The sequence below is a fragment of the Rhipicephalus microplus genome, chromosome 2 (genome assembly GCF_043290135.1).
Source record: "Rhipicephalus microplus isolate Deutch F79 chromosome 2, USDA_Rmic, whole genome shotgun sequence".
NCBI lineage: Eukaryota > Metazoa > Arthropoda > Arachnida > Ixodida > Ixodidae > Rhipicephalus > Rhipicephalus microplus.
The window spans coordinates 215868923-215887832 of NC_134701.1; the positions used below are offsets into that span (position 1 = coordinate 215868923).

An 18910-nucleotide genomic window follows, 5' to 3' on the forward strand; every position below is an offset into this window, starting at 1 on the left:
CATTCTATTGGCAGATCCGGAAGCCAATGGGATTGAGTACAAAGCAAATCATAGTCAGTCACCAAACTCTGCACCGGAGCACTCTGCTTTGGTGGAAGGCAATCGAACACAGGCGCTCCCACCAGGGCAAATTGAAGAGGGTGCTAGCCTACGTCCGCTTCCGAAAAGACACGGAATTATTTGCGTTTCGCGCAGTGTTCGCCTACAAAGCCCGAGCCCGCGTGGAAAGAACGGCCGTGCTTGAACAGCGCGTTTCATCGGTCACGTGGTACGTGCGGTGCACATGTGACTTTCGGTTGAATATGCCACTTTTCACGGAGTATAGAGAGCTGCTCCGTGGAGCGGACCTGGCGATGGAGCTGCCCCGTATCTGTCAATGAAACATAAAGCGAGCACTCCCGATCTGCCAATGAAACGGACTTTTTCTCCATGGAGCAGAAAACTATCACCAGAGGTGCTCGGAACCTAACAGTTGAGCTCTCCAATAATAAAGTGGTCCTTGCTTCACTGTGTTGATAGATTGGACCATAGTGAGGACACTGCTCATGAATTACTGTGTAATTTTCGCACAGGTCTGGACAGCCGGTATTTCATGCTACCCAGTGGCGAACTGATGTTGCGGAACGCCGACAGTACTGACTCTCAGCGCTCCTATCGTTGCCAAGTTCACAACAGACTCACCGGAGAAGGTCACTTGAGCAGCAGTGCGGGAAAAATTATCATAACAGGTAAGAAAAATTTCCTTTCACCAAACTCGTCCGTTTTATGTGCGGAAAAAGTGGGTGGCTTGCAACAAAGTCTCATCTCAAGAAAATTGGCACACCCCACGTACAGTGGGAATCAATGATATGCGAAGCACGAATGAAGGCGGTTAATATGTCACTTAAAATCAGCACAATGTTTCCTCAAGTTTTACATGACATGCATGCCATGATTATCATGTTTAGACGTGTCATTTACCTTCGTCGTCTATTCACGTCACTTAATACCAACTTTGGTATATGTTTAGCTAGCAAAACGGCTGCGAGCGTGCTATGAGCGCAGCATGTAGTCATGTTTTACATGACACGCATATCATGATTATCATGTTTAGACCAGTTATCTAAATTCGTCGTCCATTCACGTCACGTAACAGCAAATATGGTACATGTGGAACTAGTCAAACGGCCGCGAACACGCTATGAGCGTAGCATGTAGTGATGCTTTACATCACACGCATATCGTGATTATCATGTTTGGACGTATAATTTACCTTCGTCGTCGATTCACGTCCCACGACACCACACTTGGTACTTGTAGAGCTAGCGAAATGGCTGCGAGTGCATTATGAGTGTGGTATGTTATCATGTTCTTCCATGACAAGCGTGTCATGATTATCATGTTTGCACCAGTCATCCATTGACCTTCGTCATTCATTGACGTCACGTAAACCCAAATTTGGTATATGCGGAGCTATAGGGAAACGGCCGCGAGTGCTTCATGAAAGGCCCAATATATACTACGGATTTCCATTGACACGCGCGAACGCTGGGCTAGCGACGCTACGCTAGCTAAACGCTAGCCCTTTTAGTCTGGCGCCAGGCGTGACCGGCGCGACTGGCGCGACCAGCGTCCGTCGGCGCGGCCCGGTGGCAAACGGCGCGAAATGCGACATGCTGCATTTAGCGCCGATGACGTTACCACAGACAGCACTGCGCCTGCCTCCCTTCGTGATGAAGGGACGCCGGAATGCAAAATCAATGCAAAACTTTATTACAAATAGCTTTCTTCCGGTGAAGGTGGAGCCTTCAGTCCAGGGCCCCTGTGGCCTTTGCCATCTTGCAAGCTCTGTCGATCAGCTTGAGCTGTTCTTCAGGCTTAGAGCAGGAAAGCGCAGCCTCCCACTGCTCCGGTGTTGGTGCACAGTTTCTTGGCACTACCTGTGTGTGTTGGCAGGCCCATGTTACGTGGTAAAGTGTGGGGCGTTCTCTGCATAGCGGGCATTTGTTGGTGTATATTCCCGGATAGATTTCACTCAGAAGACTGAGATTGGGGTACGTATTAGTCTGCAGCTGTCTCCAGGCAACCGACAGCTCTCTGTTCAGGTCTTTGTGGGGAGGGGGGTAAATCCTCCTCAGGGCTCTCTGGTGTTCTAAAATTGCTCCATAGCGTCTTGTAACTGTGACTGGGTCCTCGTCGTTGTGCGCCCCCCGGTCAGCGTATTCTCGGGCAATGGCGTCGGCACGCTGGTTCCCTGTCACAGTTTCATGGCCTGGTGTCCACGTAATGGAGCAGCTCGAGAAGTTGATTTTTCTTCCCTTGAGTATGCGGATGGCAGCACTGGATATGCGTCCGCTGCTGTTCCGTCGACACGCTTCTTGCGAGTCAGTAACTATTTCAGTAGTAGACTCTTCGCTCTGGTGTGTGATGGCGAGCGCGATCACTACTTCCTCAGCCTCGAGGATGTTGTTGCTTTCGATCGAAGCGCTGCTGACTTCCCTAAGTTGGTGATCAACAACGCTTACAACTGTCCCGGAGTGCTCTCTGTATGTGGTCGCGTCAACGTACAATACGTCGGTTCTCGCCTTGAAATTTTTTTCTTGTGCTTCTGATCTGGCTTTTCTTCGAGTCTTATGGATTTCTGGATGCATGTTTTGAGGTATTGGGCTGACTTCAATGATCTGGCGAATGTCCTTTGGTATGCTCGCCGTGTTATTGATTTCTCCGCAAGCATCCCTCATGCCCAATGTCTGCAGCGTATGCCTGCCCGTAGCAGTCAACATTAATCTCATTTTCTGCACAACAAGATGCGCCTCGATGTGTTTTTGCACTGTGTTGTTTATCCCGAGTTTAAGGAATTTCTCTGTCTAGGTGCTGACAGGTAGACCAAGGGCGCACTTGTAGGCTTTTCTGAGGATTGCCTCTAATTGTTCTTTTTCCTGTGGGAGTGGTGTTTGGTAGGGGACACTGTAAACAATCCTACTGACCACGAGGGCCTGTACAAGCCTACAAGTGTCCTCCTCCTTCAGACCCCGTCTTTTGTTAGAGATTCTGGTGATCATCCTCGTGATTTGCGCTGTAGTGTTTGACAGCTGTCTGATGGTGTGGTCTATACGACAGTTGCTTTGTATCCACATGCCGAGAATCTTGATTTGGGACACTTCTGGAATCTTCTTCCCCCCTATATAGACGTCTATGGAGTTTTGCAGATCGTATCCTCGTCTGTAGACTCTCAGAACTTCTGATTTCTCCGGAGAGCAGACGAGGCCACATTGACGCACGTGGTCGTGAACTGTATCAGCTGCGCGTTGCAGAAGATCTTGTTTTTGGCCTAGACATCCTCTTGTCACCCAGATTGTAACGTCATCTCCGTAGATGGCATGTCTGAGTCCTTCAATGTTTTTGAGGTTCCGAGCTAAGCCAATCATAACGATGTTGAACAGCATCGGCGATATCACAGAACCTTGGGGTGTTCTTTTTGTGGGCGCATCAAACGTATCAGTGCGGATGCCTCCGATACCGATTGTAGCGGTTCTGTTACTGAGAAAAGCTTTGACGTAGTTGTGTATTCGCTTTCCACAGCCTAATTTGCTAAGCCCCTCTAGCACAGCCTTATGACTGACATTGTCGAAAGCAGCCTTAAGATCCAGTGCAAGTAGTACGTTTTCGCCATATTTTGGGACATTGGTAAGCACCTCCTTCTTGATTTGTAGCAGGACGTCCTGTGTTGAGCGGCATTTTCGGAAGCCAAACATGGTGTGCGGCATGAGTTCGTTGTCTTCCAGGTAGGTCTCTAGCCTATGAAGCACGATTCTCTCGTATACTTTTCCCAAACACGAAGTCAACGAAATCGGTCTTAAATTTTCCAAAGTTAGAGCCTTTCCAGACTTTGGAATCATTATTATTTCCGCATGTTTCCAGTCGTTTGGAACGGTACCCTTCTCCCAATGTTTGTTGATGAATTCTGTAAACCTTGTGATAGATTTGTCATCGAGGTTCCGTATAATAGCGTTGCTGATGCCATCCTTTCCTGGCGTAGTGTTCTTTGTTGCCGACAGCATAGCATGTCGAACTTCTTCTGTGGTAATGGGTTCGTCCATAACGGGATTAGCTGCACCAGTGTATGCCAGGTTGCAGTCAGTATTCGTTGTATCGCCAATATAGCGCAGCTTTATGTATTCTAGCAGTTCCCGGTCTGTGGCTTTGAATTGGTGTGCAATCTTTTGAGTCGTTTTACAGGTTTCAGTCTTGGTCATGGTTGGGTCTATGAGGGCCCTCAGCAAGGCCCATGTCCTTTTTCAACCTAGTGTACCTTGCAGCTCGTTGCATTTTTGGTCCCAGTTGCGCCTTGACAGCTCCGTCGCATACTCTTCGGCTTCCCTGGTGACTGCGGCGATCCTAAGTCTCAGTTTGCGGTTGTGTTTCTGCCACTTCCATCTTCTTAATAGGCCCCGGCGGGCGTCCCAGAGGTGTAGGAGATGCTTGTCCACCTCGGGCGTGTTTGTTGATAGGGTAACTTCTCGGGTTAATCGTTTCCAGTCTGCCTTGATTCCCGAGACCCAACTCTTAATGCCCGCAATTTCTTTATCCTCGAATTCTGCCCTAGTTTTTCTAAAAGCTTCCCAGTCTGTAAGTCGAGCCAGGCCATGTCGTTTCTTAACCGGGAGAGTTTCTATCTGGATGCGCAAAATGCAGTGGTCACTGCCAAGCGTTTCCCCGCCGTTTTCCCATCGGGCCTCCCTGACACCTTTGATGAACGCCAAGTCCGGGCACGTATCTCGGTTGATACTATTCCCCACTCGCGTTGGTTGAGTGTGGTCTGTAATGAGGCTTAGCCTTCTGCGATCAGCTTCTCTGGCCAAATCCTTGCCTTTCTGAGTTTCCTTGACATATCCCCATCTCTTGTGCCACGCATTAAAGTCTCCAAGGATGACAAGACCCTTTTTGCCTGCTGCTTGTTCTGCCTTGCGCAGAAGGGAGCTGAAGTTGGTTTTTCGCTGGCTTGGTGGGCTGTAGATATTGAGGAGAAATATGCTTTCGTCGGTTCTTTGTTTCGTTATGATTTCAATGAGAACGTGGTCAATGTCTGTTGCATCGATGTCATGTCTAATAGCGGTGACTGCTTTGGCTACCAAAGTAGCGACCTTACTTTGGCCAAGACCCTCATAAACTGAAAAGCCAGTGAGTTTCGGTGAGCAGCCGGTTTCCTGGAGGGCGATGATGTCTGGTGGAGTTGTGCATTTATTGATGTATTGATTCAGAAGACCTTGCTTTCGACGGATTCCACGACAGTTCCACTGCCATATTTCGAGGGTTTCCAACTTAACCGAGCATTTACGGCTGCTCGCCATACTCAGGTGATGGTCGAGCGTAGGGTTTGCCTCTGAATTTCATAGCCGTGAGTTGCACCAGACGTTCTCTATCCTTGCGCGCCTCATCTTGGATGTTAGAGATGAGGTTGCCAGGATTTGCTAGGGCATTTTTATGGCAGCCATGGTAGTTGCGAATTCCTGGCGCCCTACGGTGGCTGTCAGCGTTAAGTCTGATTGGGGGTTAGCATTGGTTTGTCCTGTTCTCAGGGCCTTCAGTTCATCTATGAGATCGTTTAGTTTCTGCCGGAGTTCAGCGTTTTCTGCCCTGAGTGTCTGAATAGTCTGCCTTAAATCTTTTACTTCGTCGTTAGGTGGCGCACTGCCATTCTTACCGACTATAACTGTCTGTGTATTCATGTTGTTTGGAGCAGTGGGAGAGGCAGAGAAAAAAGGTGCTTTCTTGCTCAACATACCGTCGTCTTCCTTCCTGGTGGAGGGTTTCTCCTGCTGCTTTTTCTTGTTTTCTGGAGCCTGGCGGGTCCTGGACGTCGATCTCGACCACGACCGTGGTTTCGATGCTGATCGGGACCTGGATGGTGAGCTTCCATCCCTGCTGAACCAGCGTTTCCGGGCCCGGCCGCGTCCATCGGCGCCTTGTGCTCCGGCGGCCGTCCGCTCTTTTGTTCTTGGTCGTGGGCTTCCCGGTCTCCTGAGGCGTTCCTTGCACTCCTTTGCCCGCGTAGGGTGCGCTTCCTTGCATAGTGCGCACCGGGGCTCACAGGTGTGTCCGTCCTCTATGACTGGCTCGGTGCAATTTGAGCAGACAACAGCGTCTGGTGTTGGGCGTACGTCTGCCCTATGCCCAGGCTTGAAGCATATATAGCAAACTTGCCGCGATGATCGATAGAAGTAGCACCGTGTTTCACCACCCTAGTAGTAAACATAGCGTGGGACGATCTTGCCCTCGAAGGTAATGACGGCACTTTGGGATTTACCAAGCATTCTTGCGTAAAGTATTTTCACTCCTTGGGTACGCACCCGAAGATGGGCTAGTCATTCGGTTGGCGTGGTCCCGGCGTCCAGTCCGTGAATCACACCCTTGCACGAGTTGTGCGGCGCGGTTACGTAAGCCATCACTGCATAGTCTTTTGCACCAAAACGTAGACTTCGAAGGCTCTGCACAATGTTGGCGGTCTCCATGCTTGGCGTGCTGATTATGGCGATGTTGTATCCATTGCGCAGCCGTATAAGCAGGTTGCCTTCGTTGCAGATGTCTGGGTTACCACATGCCATAGTTATAGCGCGCGCCATCTGATGCGTGCTTAATTGACTGCTGTTGAGCCCATCCCTCGGTCTAATGATGACCTTGAAGTCGGTTTTCGGCAGGGGAGGCAGTTTATCTTTTCGAAGAGGATTCCCTTTCTGTTTAGGTTGGCTCGACGCTGATTTCTCTACCGCTTCGGCCCCGGTATCCGGAACGGCGATCAGCCTTGAGTTGTGGTACGTTGCAGTGAACCATCCCCCGTTGTCAAAAGGCTTCTTTTGCGAGACGCTGGTAGCATTTTCTCCATCTTGAGTTTTTTCTTCGATCGATGTCGTGGCTCCGGTTGACGCAGCCGCGTCGTCGTCAGCCATTATCGCGCGTTTCGTTGGGCCAACCGCCCGACGCCGCTTAGGCTTAGAGCAGCGTTCTTCGCCTTGGATCTTCAAACAAACAGACTTTCAGGAAATATGGACTTACGGTTAAAACCGGTTATCCACCGACTGCGCTTGATTAGTAGAAAACGGTCCAGTACTTCATAGGTGGCGGCAATGAGGTTTTCCGGGTGAGATGAGGCGTCGAGGCGGGAGCTCACGCGAGGCACGTTTGCTTCGACTGGCCCCCTAGCGTCGTCCCAAGGGACGCCGGGTGCCCTCAAACGCGCTTGCGTCAAAGCAATGGCAGGCAGATTGGCGCCTGGATATAGGCATCGCCGGCGTGACGCAACAAAGCTAACGCCGGCGCACACGTACACCGGGTCACGTCGAAGTGAATTGGCACCTTGAGTGTAGCAGGTAGTCATGTTCTTACATGACACGCATTTCATGATTATCATGTATGCATCAGTCACATACCTTGGTCATCCATTCAATACCAAAGTTGGCAACTGTGAAGCTAACGAAACGGCTGCGAGGGCATCATGAGTGTGGCATGTGGTCATGTTGTTACATCACACACATGTCATAATTTTTATTCACAGTCTGTCACTTGTGTTAGCCATGCAGTCATGTAATACCATACCAGTTTTTCAACTTGTCATGTGAACGAAACAAATACAAGAGTGCGAGACCATGAAATGTAAATCATGGCATTCATGACATACATATCATGATGTTAATGTTATGACTAGTCAGTTATGCTCGTCATACAGTCATGTTATCAATATCGTTATCGAAATGCCCATCATCAAAATGCCCAGAAGAGCTGACCGAAATTTTTTGTGTGATTTCTTTCTCTCTCTCTTCGCAAGATTTCTTTTTACTATCTTTTAATCCCCTCACCCCTTTCCTCAGCACAGGGTAGCCAGCCGGTCTAAGAACTGGCTAACCTCCATGTCCTTCCGCTTAGACTTTCCTCCTCCTCCAGGAGAGAAAAAGTCGTGGGTGGCTAGATAGATAGATAGATAGATAGATAGATAGATAGATAGATAGATAGATAGATAGATAGATAGATAGATACGCTCAAAGTCGCCCAAGTTTGCTAAGAAATGCTTAGCATTCAAAAGAAGTTAGCGTTCACTGTTCCTACTCCTTTTAGAACAAGTGAAAATTGCTTAGTATTCATGTTATTGGAAACCAGGCGTACAAACAAACATGCAGTGAAAGAAAAATGGCAGCATATCCACGCAGTGAATGATGGAGAGTGGGGCAAAGCATTCGTCTGTCCATTCGTTCTTGCTTCCGTCCGTCCATGCGTCCGTCTGAGTGACCGTCCATACGTCCATCCGCCCATCCGTGCGTGCGTCTGTTCGTGTTCCATCCCTGAGTTCGTCCATGCATCCGCCCCTGCGTCCGTTCATGCATCCATCCATGCATCTGTCTGTGTGTCTGTTCGTCCATCTATTCAACACTCCAAGTACCACTATCTCGCATCTTTGCATCATATATTTCCCTTACAGAAGCACCGCCATCCAGCGGACATTCCAAGGACTAAACGAGAGGTGGCACGCGCACACTTTCTTACGGCTTGCGCTTCGTGTCTACTTCCCACCTTTAACCACCTCGAGTTCATGGTATATACTAGTTCACTGTATTCATGGCACTGCGGCCCAACGCTCGCTCAACCTTTCTAAAACCAAGGAGGTTACGCCCAGCGAGTATAACGTAGCAACCTTTTCCTGTCAGATAGTGCTCAATGTACATGCCAATGGCTGCTAATGGGGACCGCAGCGTGCACGTTAACTAAAAGCCGAATGATCCTGTCTCTCATTCCCCCTTAGCAGCCATCTCTCACTGGCACCACCTTGGAGGTCAAAATTTTATACTTGTTACACACTACAACGTCTACGAGCGACGAACGGGTGCCGCTATAAGGAGCTTCGCCCCTAAATGTAACAGTACTATACATGATAATTGATTGATATGTAGCCTTTCAACGTCAAAAAATCATCATACGTTCAAGATGGAAGGCGTAGTGAAGGACTCCGGATATTTTGACCACCTGGTGTTCTTTAACGTGCACCCAAATCTGAGCACACAGGTCTACAGCATTTCCACCTGCATCGAAAGTATGGCCGTCGAGGCCAGGATTTGATCGCGTCACCTGCACGTTTGCAGCCGAGTACCTTAGCCGAGTACCTTAGGTATATAACAGCTGTATCTTGCCGGTACTTAGCTACGGAGCAGAAACCTGGAGACTTACAAAGAGGGTTCAGCTTAAATTGAGGACGACGCAGCGAGCAATGGAAAGAAAAATGGTAGGTGTAACCTTAAGAGACAAGAAGAGAGCAGAGTGGATTAGGGAACAAACGGGGGTTAAGGATATCATAGCTGAAATCAAGATGAAGAAATGGACATGGGCAGGGCATGTAGCGCGTAGACAGGATAACCGCTGGTCATTAAGGGTAACTGACTGGATTCCCAGAGAAGGGAAGCGGGTTAGGGGGAGACAGAAGGTTAGGTGGGCAGATGAGATTAAGAAGTTTGCGGGTATAAATTGGCAGCAGCAAGCACAGGACCGGGTTAACTGGCGGAACATGGGAGAGGCCTTTGTCCTGCAGTGGACGTAGTCAGGCTGATGATGATGATGATGATGATGACCTTAGCCACTAGACCACCGCGGCGGAGTGACAGAACAATACAAGATCCTAAAATAAGCTGTATGATTGCGCAATCTCGGGAAAAGGCCATTTTACGTTCTTCGTTTGATTACACTGCGCAGGTTTCAGAATAATACCATAAATGACAAAAAAGTCCATCTAGAATTACAAATCCATTTTATTGGCTATATCGTTGTACTTAAAGAGATGGAGTCGTGTTCTTGAACGTTTGTCAAATTTACGCGATCCCGCAAACTTTGCAGCTACCCACTCGATGGACACTCTTTAAAGCTTCAAGAGATATAGCTTCCAAAATAGCTTTTGTGGAAGAAACTGCACATATGGTCGGGTAGATTAGCTAAGACAATTGAAACTAGCATCGACTCTTGGGTTTATGCGTGTATAAAAGACAAACATGGTCGTGGTCGTTCATTTGACATCGCGGCATGCTACCTCAAACGGCAATGCTTGATGTCTTGGCATCCTAACTCCCTCAGCAGCGCTGGCCATAAAAATTTTTAAGGATGCAAACATGCCATTATGCAAGCACACTGAACTTAGCTATCTTCTTTATTTGGAACCGACTGATGGCGAAGTATTTATTTAAGAGCCTTATTGTTCTTTATGATGCAGCATATTTTGACCGTTTTAAATGCGTAGAATAGCTTGGGACCGTTTTTCTAGTTTCGCTTTTCACATGCGTAAAAAATGATCAATACATTCGGCGATAGATTAGTTGTGCTTGACAACAAAAACAAATCATTATACTTAGTTTTTATTCTGTAAAAGAATGAGTTCTACGGAAGAATATACCTAAAGATGCTTTCGGCTTTCGCAAAAAGCATTCTGCCGCTTTGTTCCAAAATTTACGCGGCTTGAAATAAACGATGTCGAATTGTGTTGACAATTTCTCAGTTCTTATGAACAACTGGCGTAAACAAAGGTAGGTTTATTTATTTACAAGGCGCCAAAAATATTGCGTTCCTAACGTGTTGTAATTGTTTTGAGTGCAGCCTTAAAATTATAACGTGGAATTAGAGCTCTACAAAGCATCAAACAAACCAGCTTATTCTTACTGTTTGTTCGCTCTCTCTATGGCAATGTGCCTCATTTCTCCATGTTTTAAAGACGAAAAAGAAAGAAGGATATCCTATTCCCCTTCATTTGGCTTACCCTTGCGCTAAATTAGGTTACTTTCGTAGAAAGCAAGCAGGCATACATTTCACGAAATCTCTGGGCTTCACTGAGTTTCAAAACTGTAAGAAAGCACATCGAGTTTCAAACTAGGAAGTTCCTTCCTAATGTACTGTGTAAAGAATATCGGGCTGTAGTAATTAGCGATGCAACCACTCAATGCAAAAAATTTATAAATAAATAAATAGTAAGGAACGAAGGTTAATGGGAAACGCGTGTGTTCAATGAACAGAGGGTAGAGCTCCCGCCCTTTTCGATCTTCAAGCACGCTCATTTAAACCAGCAATCTGGAATGCACATGTAGTTTCCTTCTTCGCTTATGATGTTCTCTCTAAAATTATTTAATTAACTCAAACACCAAGTTTCACCGTCCACCATATTAATTTTTTTATGTGATATCATTATTGAAGCTCTTTATATACCTTGGTTTAAGAAAACTTCTTTTTGTGGGTTATTTTTATAACTACTTCTCAGATTGGGTGTGCCTGACTCACCCTCACCAATTAAAGGTTTTCAACTTCCGCAGCAGGGAGCATAATTAACATTAAAAAGTTATGGTGCGTGTAGCTGACCTCAATTTCGCAGGCTTATAAGAAGACTGAATGACCACCTTGATAGGCTGGTAATTACTAATTATGTTTCGCTTTTTTGTCGTTTAGGTTCAGACTCAGCCACTGATTTACTCCAAATTCATAATCTATATAGAAAAGCTACCACGTTTTCTAAATGCGCTACAACAGTAAAGTAAGCAAGTGAAATACTACTAGAAAAGATGAACCGCACTCGTAGCTGAATGTTAGCTGAATTCAACCATATAGCTATCAGTTAAATAATAAAATGTTTGTACACCTTAACTAAATGTTTCATTTTTAAAGGTTGCTCTCAAGTTTTTGGTGATCGTCTGCTACTCGTTTGTTCGTCTTTTGGCGAAGTTGGTCGTATGCTCGCCTGAAGATATCTGGCAGCATATATTTAAAAAGCACTATACATCTGGACAGAACCGTAATTTGTGTTTGCAAAAAATAACGGCTAATTAACTTAAGTATTTTACAGATATTACTAAAGAGAATCCTTTTAGTTATGAGTCAAGCATCTTTTTTTTTTTACTTTTCTCTATCTCAAAATCAGTAACATCAAGGCAAGTGACCTAAAGCACGATAAGTTCTCGGTCAACTTACAGAATGAGGGGAACCAAGCTGTTCGAATTTCGTTAATGGCTCCTTTCAAAAATAAATGAAAAATTAACATTGAACCTAATAAATAAAATTTTGGTGAAAGAGAACTACTGATCGAAATATGTCTAAGTTAGTTCTAAAAAAAACCGAAAGAAAATGAAAGCGAGATGACGCGTGACCTAAAGCGACACTATAGTGAAATATTAAGATAACCGAAAAGTTTTACACTGTGTAAAATCTCGTGTCATTCATGTCCCCACTTTATGTATGATAAAAAGGAGAAAGTTAATGTGAAAATGCTTCACTTTTAAATATCCCACTGGGATACCTCGTGATGACGTTATCGACTTCACAAGCTTTGTCCCTTTTTGGCCACATTGGCGCATCAAATTTTTTGAAAAGTTGGTGTATATATGACTCGCTTCTTCGTAAAGTAATGGTCTGCGTGTATACTGACTCGGAAGTGCGTAGGTCTTTGTAGATGCCGTCAAATTCTCCAACATTATCAGAGCGTGCGATAGCTTGGAGCAGTGTCACCAGACGAATCTTACTTTTGTGCATTTTTTTTTCGATTACCAAGCGTCTCATCACTGCGATCACAGGTGTTTCTGGCATCGTGAGGACATCGTTTTTCATACAAAAAATTCTTTTTTAGATGCGGTGCAGCTCTTTGACTAGTTTGTGTAACGCTGTTCCTCCCAAAGCCATCGAGGTGCATTCTAGCGTCGCGCCACAGGTGTTGGAGCGGTGCCAAGTAGGTTAAGTCACAGCTGCGCATTGACGTACGCCACTCTCTCCCTCATTCGCAGTAGCTGCCAGCCCCTTCACCCGCTCGCACACACTTTTCTCTCGCTTCACCCTCTCCCCCATTCACAACACAAAGTCGAGTGGAAACACTGGACAGAGTTAGTTGTGCGTCGGCAGCAGCCGTACGGACGCAGCCGGCCAGCCATCTGCAATGACAGTATTCATCCGTTAGTTATGATGATGATGAAAATCATTTATTATAAAAGAGAGAGGTACGGGGCCAAAGCATGACCCCGCTACATGGTCGGCGTCCTTAGTCCGGGACACCGCATGACGAGGCCCCTACTCGCGCCCGTCTCACCAGAGCCCGTTGAGACTCTAGTAATGAGCAGTTGAGGAGGGCAGTCTCCCATGCCTCTCGGGAAGGGGTAGGGGAAGGGCGTAGGTGGGGATTTTTCGGACATGCCCATACCATGTGGAAGATATCACACGTCTCCCCACAGTGTGGGCACCGCCCATCTGTGTTCGCATCGAAATGTTTTAGGATTGCTGGACAGAGTAGAGTACCTGTCTGCAAGCGCCTTAGAGTTCGCTCTTCCGCCTTACTCAGCCCCTTTGCAGGAGCCGGGTAAAGGTGGTGAGTGTCGCGATAATAGGTTAGAATTTCTTTGAACCGCAGCAGCAGTGTATTGGCCTCCGAGTCATAAGAGCCAAGGTGAGGAGCCCGGTGGGTAAGCGCTCGGGCGGCCGCGTCAGCAGCCTCATTACCTCGTAAGCCCTGATGGCCAGGAGCCTATACGATGCGTTTCGGGGCTGGATCTCCGGACGCGCAACTAAATCTGTCTACTCTTTTGGCTCGTTTATCTGCGATGAAACATACATGATCTCTACCAGCCTCCCGTGTCTGCGTTTCAAAGGAACGTTTACTCGAGTAAACGCTACACCGAGTTTCACTATGAACTGTTCTTCCGGCACCCACGTCAATTCCCGTTTTAACCGGGTCAGCGCCATGCACCCCACTGCTGCTTCGCATCTCATCAGGGAGATGGTCCATCATTTTCTCTACCATATTTGTGTGGCAGTCAAATTGAAAATGCAGGCGCTGTTGGACCAGTCACGATACCGCAGTGACTTCCCCCTTCCATCGTACTCCCCCAGAGGTAGAGGTAAACACTGTTATGAGTTTGCCATCTGTCGCACCCCCTCTGGTGCCATCTCTGGCCTCCCCTCATCTCATCGATGTACTTTCGCGTCTGTTCATGCGAGGAGGCCAACCTTGGCAATGTTAACCTCCGCCTCAGAAGGCCAATCTGGTGATGTTTCACATGAGAAGTCTTGCAGGTACTTCAGTTGTCCCAACTTTAAATGTGCACAAACGAGAATAAACAAATTTTAAAACACTTGAACATGGGCAAGAAAGTGAGGCAGAGTAGAAAAGCGCGCTTATTTCGTGCTGTGTTTCAATTCAGAATTCGCCATTATGAATCCAGACGAAACAGCCAAAGCTTTGACACTTGCAGACAATAAACGACCCAATATTGTATGTTTTGCAGACTGGCTTTTCTTTAATGTTGAGTGTCATACAGTCACACTTAGTCGCTTATCCGGCAACGGCGGCGCCACCAACAGCGTCATTGCGCATGCCCGCGTCCTGCCGAATGCTAGCGTCTCGTGTCAACTGTCACCCTCGCCCTCTCTCCCGCTTCGCGAAGCCAATGCAGGCAGCTCCTGCTAGTGAAAACCGGCTGCTTGCGCTGCACAACCGTTCATAACCCACCCTAAGTATGTAGGCACTGAATCGAACGTTAGCAATTTATTCTAGGGCATCTTTACTTGGCTTTCGCATGACTTGACGCTTTTCATGACTCGAGTAGAGGCGACTTTCAATGAGTAGTGGGGCACAGCCCAACATCAGCATTCCACCTCTTGGTCAAGACAGTGTTTTTCCTTCATTCAATAAATAAGAATAAGAAAGAAAAATATCAATAAAGCATTCCCAAATCAAACCCACTCACGCAACATTCGCGCGGTACTTCCACCACTCTGCGACGCATTCACTCGAGTTCTTATCCGTGGGAAGACCTGGGCGGCATTTTCTTAGTCTGTTTAATTTTTTTCTCACAGAACCGCACAGTTTATTACCACCAAGAATGGCCGAGTACCGCGGCTCAGTTCGGGTCGAGAAAGGAGAGAGGGCTGTACTGCCGTGCCTTGCCCAAGGCCACCCGCCACCTAAGCATCGTTGGTTTCGCATCAGCAGCGCAGAGGACCAGCAAGAGGCCGTCGGACCTGGTGCTTCCGATGGTGTAGAAAGCGCCCTGCCAGTCATGTTGTCCGATACTGTGATACTGCTGCCGGGTGGCCCTTTGCTCTTGCACACGGCTGGAACGCAAGACAACGGAAGATATCTCTGCGTAGCGAACAACTCCGCCGGTGAAGATAGGGCGCACACAGACCTGCTTGTCACCGGTGAGTGTGCACTCCAATTAACAAAAACTTGGTTGATCCCTTCGTCATATAAACTGCTTCAATAAGAAAGTAAAAGGTGTCTTTACAGAAGTAGTGTAGTGACTACTGTGCACTGAGATGTCTGTTGTTGTCGGACAGCTAAAGCACCGTTTTTCGTAAATACATCCATGTTGACGCTAAGTGATACATCTCCGTCCGCACGACTAACGTCCATTGTTAATTATTGGTTTAGGATTCAACATGCTCCTTTGTTCACGGATATCCGTGACATCTGTAGTAGTTAACGGTGAGTGTAGAACCAAAGAAGGCAGTTTGGTAGCAAGAAGAGTATGACTGGTTGTACGCCGAAATTGGGATAAGGTTGCCTACTCGTTGCATGTTCGAGTTATTGAACGCCACTGCCCAAATAGAGAGAAACGCCACGCTTGTTGTTTTTTCTGTGTTCACCATCCATGATTTGTCACGTGGCGAGCGTAAGCGGAGAACGCCAAGAAAACTTGGAGTTACATTCTAGTGAAGTAGGCGCGTTGCTCTTTGCGTTCATTGCATGCGTTGCAGAACTATGTTTGGTATAGAATGTTGCTATGAGGCTATGAGCCACGCAGACGCTTTGGGTAAGGTCGCCACTGCCACTTGGAGTGCTATGCACGATAGGCCAAGTTTTGCCCAAGTCCGTGCAACTCGGGATCTTCGCGAGCTCTGGCGACGCCCTCTTATGAACGAGCCAATGGTACAGAAAAGCCAAATCCACCCCTAAGCGCGCTCTGTTTCATTGGTTGCGATAGAACCAATCATTGATTCAAGGATTGTCTACTAAATGGGGGAGTGTTTTCAAACCAGAGGCATCTTCCATCATTTGTTTGTCGTTCCACTGAGTGCAGAAGTGCACGCTGTGAAGACTAGGAACTGGCAGTGCAAGAGATGCCCATCAGCTGAGCTGTCTCAAGTGGTGCTCGTCGACGAGAACGCTGTCAGCGTCCCACAAGAGCGTGGGAACACTCCCAAGTGCACTGCAAGGAACGCGCACCAGCGTGCCAGTGACACGTGGTCCACGTCGCACACGAACGCTGTGTGCGACGTGGAGGAGAAGCACGCCCACGGACAGAAGGGGATAAAAAGCGCTTGACAGTTACACAGGCACATCATAGTCACGAGTTCAGCAAGGACCTTCTCAGAATCAGCGAGTTTGTACCCGAGCTCACGCGTTCATCAGTTTGATTGACAGACGCCCGCGATGAATATCGAGTCCGCCCACCACTTTTGCTCTTGCCGAGAAGCAGTGTTCATGCCTCAACGCCAGTTGGCGCATGATTCGTCTACCACCTTTATCTCGGAGGCTAACACGCACGCAGAAGTAAAGGTTATGTCACCATACGGCTACCATAAAGGAGGTTTAGAATAGCGCCGCGAGCCCTTGCGGTGCGATCACTGCTACTGCGCATGCGTCATAACGCGAGCCGCTGTTCTCGTTCGCAGACAGCCCACTGAAAATCCGAAAAACCGTGTGGCGATCGCGGCCCACGCAGTTTGCGAAGTGCTGTGAGTAGCGTCTGTGCATTTTGGTTTGCGGTCGGAGCGAAAGTCCCCCGACTTTATCTGAGGGGGAGCAAACGCTATTCTAAAACTCATATGGCGCCCGCAACTAAAGCAACGCCCGTGAACGTTATTGTAAACTTCCCTGTGCCTCGTATTCAATTTTATTGCACTCACGACATATCCAATCACAGTCGCGTTGCCGACAAGATGCGAGTGCCCCTGGTGACCACCTGTCCTTAGATTTATCCGCAATACTTGATAGAAGCGAAACGGGCAGCACACGAGTGCTGCGTGTGTAGCCTTGCTGCCTTCGAGAGTGGAAATTTCCATGTTGCAGGCGGAACGAAAGAACCTGTTCGAAATAGGACGTACGACCACGAACACGCCTGTGGGAGGCGCGTGTTGAGTTGGCGAAAATACAGCACGACAGTCACGCTGACGTCGCTGCACTGCTAAAATGTTGAGTGAGTGGTGGCACTGCCGTGCTCACACCCGGTGTTTCTTTGATAACCGCCGCAAATGTCACACATGCGTTTCCTACGTTACGCGCGTTCGTGTAACTACTTTTATCAACGCTCCTATGACGCGTCGCACACTGTCTTCATGCCACGGCCACCTCAAGTGAGCTCGGAGCAAACCCTGCTGCCCGAGAAGCTCGGGTCTTCCTGCATGAATCGCACCCTTGACAGTATGTTAAGGCTCTAGAATAGTTACGGCGTTGACAAAATTTCCCTTCGCCCGTGGGAAACGCACCGAATAGGACGGAAGAGTTGAAACGACGCGTTGAAGGAAATAGTCGCAAATATTATGGTCATTAAGCGCTTTTACAATTTGCCAGAGTTCTGTGAGAGGGCAGTGGTAGATATAAAAGGAGTGTTTTTAATGCTTATATGGCCGTGGTGCAGTAGGTAGCATGCCCACCAGCTGTTGTCAAGAACCGAAATATTGCGGGTTTGATTTCAGTTATCAGCACTTTTTGTCTTCAGATCCGTGTTATATTTCAAACGCCATTTCCGTGACGGAAGTACGTCAATAAAATCTTGGTGGAACCCAGCATAAAACACTGTTTTATGTCACACAAGACAGTAATAATTTTGTCATGTTGTCATTAACCAACTTTTAAAGTTCTATTTGCAATTTATGGATAAGCACACGATAGTTTTCTTTGAAGCAACAATGGCACTTTGATTCCGACATGCGGCTGCAGCCGTCATGACGCGACGGTGCGACGGAGCAAGTTTGTCGCTACCGCTTGTCGCTGCCACTTGTCGCTGTCGCTAGGAAATCGCGTGAATGCAGTTAGTACTTCAAACGATTACTTCTTATTGTTTTTGTCGACTACTTTTCAGATATGATTGCATTTAGTAAGTACCTAGTTCCGGGAACACCATGCCGACGGCGTCGGCAGTCTTGCACTTTTTAGTACTCTGATGTGCTGCATCTACGGGAAATACAAAGGGTCACAACAGCTTACTTATGCAAGACGCCTTGGGTCCCCAGCATCGAAACTGTTTAACTACTCGCTCTGAAAGAAGTAAATTTGTTCGAAGTTCTCGTGTCTTTGTTTCATACAACTAATGAAAAGAACAAAAATTAAACCCAATGAAGGCACGGGTAACAATATTTGCTGGGTTATTAACTGCGGTGTAATGATTTGTACCTAAGTTGAAAGTAATTAAACTTCTGTATTCAGATACCGCCTACAAAAATGGTGGTTTTCCATTCACCCCGATTGCTTTCAGTCAATCTCTAAATCATTGCACACTCATTTGAAAAAAGCAACAAATAAAGCACTCAATGGTTTTTTTTGTTTAGGTTCTCTAGATGGATATACGTGATCTTTAATTTTTTCTTCCAAATATGTAGCATATTCAGAGAGAGCTTCGGGAGGCGGGACCCACTGAAAAAGAGATGACGTTTGTAAACGCGACAAGTCGGAACTCATCAAGTAGAGAAACACGTAATATTTTGTTTGTTTCACTTTCTTAATATGCGTATGCTTGCACATTTTGAACGTGGATGGTTTAAAGTTATTTAAAGCTTTGGTCATGCCCAAGAAAGTGAATAAAAAGCTTCGCAAGATGATACAATATATAAAACAGTTGAAGGTAAAACTTTGCTGCGTTAGGTTATACAATGATTGACAAGACTTGCTGCGAGGCACGACAAGACACAGCATGAGAGACGCCGTTTGTTTACC

General features: G+C 47.1%; 1 protein-coding gene and 1 long non-coding RNA gene across 3 annotated transcripts in view; one reads left to right on the plus strand and one right to left on the minus strand.

The window, feature by feature from the left end:
- The window catches only part of LOC119169567 (cell adhesion molecule Dscam1-like), a 219747-nt gene that overhangs the window by 132202 nt on the left and 68635 nt on the right, over positions 1-18910 (plus strand). For both annotated transcript variants that reach the window (XM_075875971.1, XM_075875973.1), the window contains exons 5-6: positions 573-728; positions 14830-15174. In XM_075875971.1, coding sequence (XP_075732086.1) covers positions 573-728; positions 14830-15174 — 501 coding nt within the window. The remainder of the gene's footprint in view (positions 1-572; positions 729-14829; positions 15175-18910) is intronic.
- LOC142774843 (uncharacterized) overlaps positions 1-18910 on the minus strand; it is a 374795-nt gene that overhangs the window by 91687 nt on the left and 264198 nt on the right. The gene's annotated exons all lie outside the window — the stretch shown is intronic.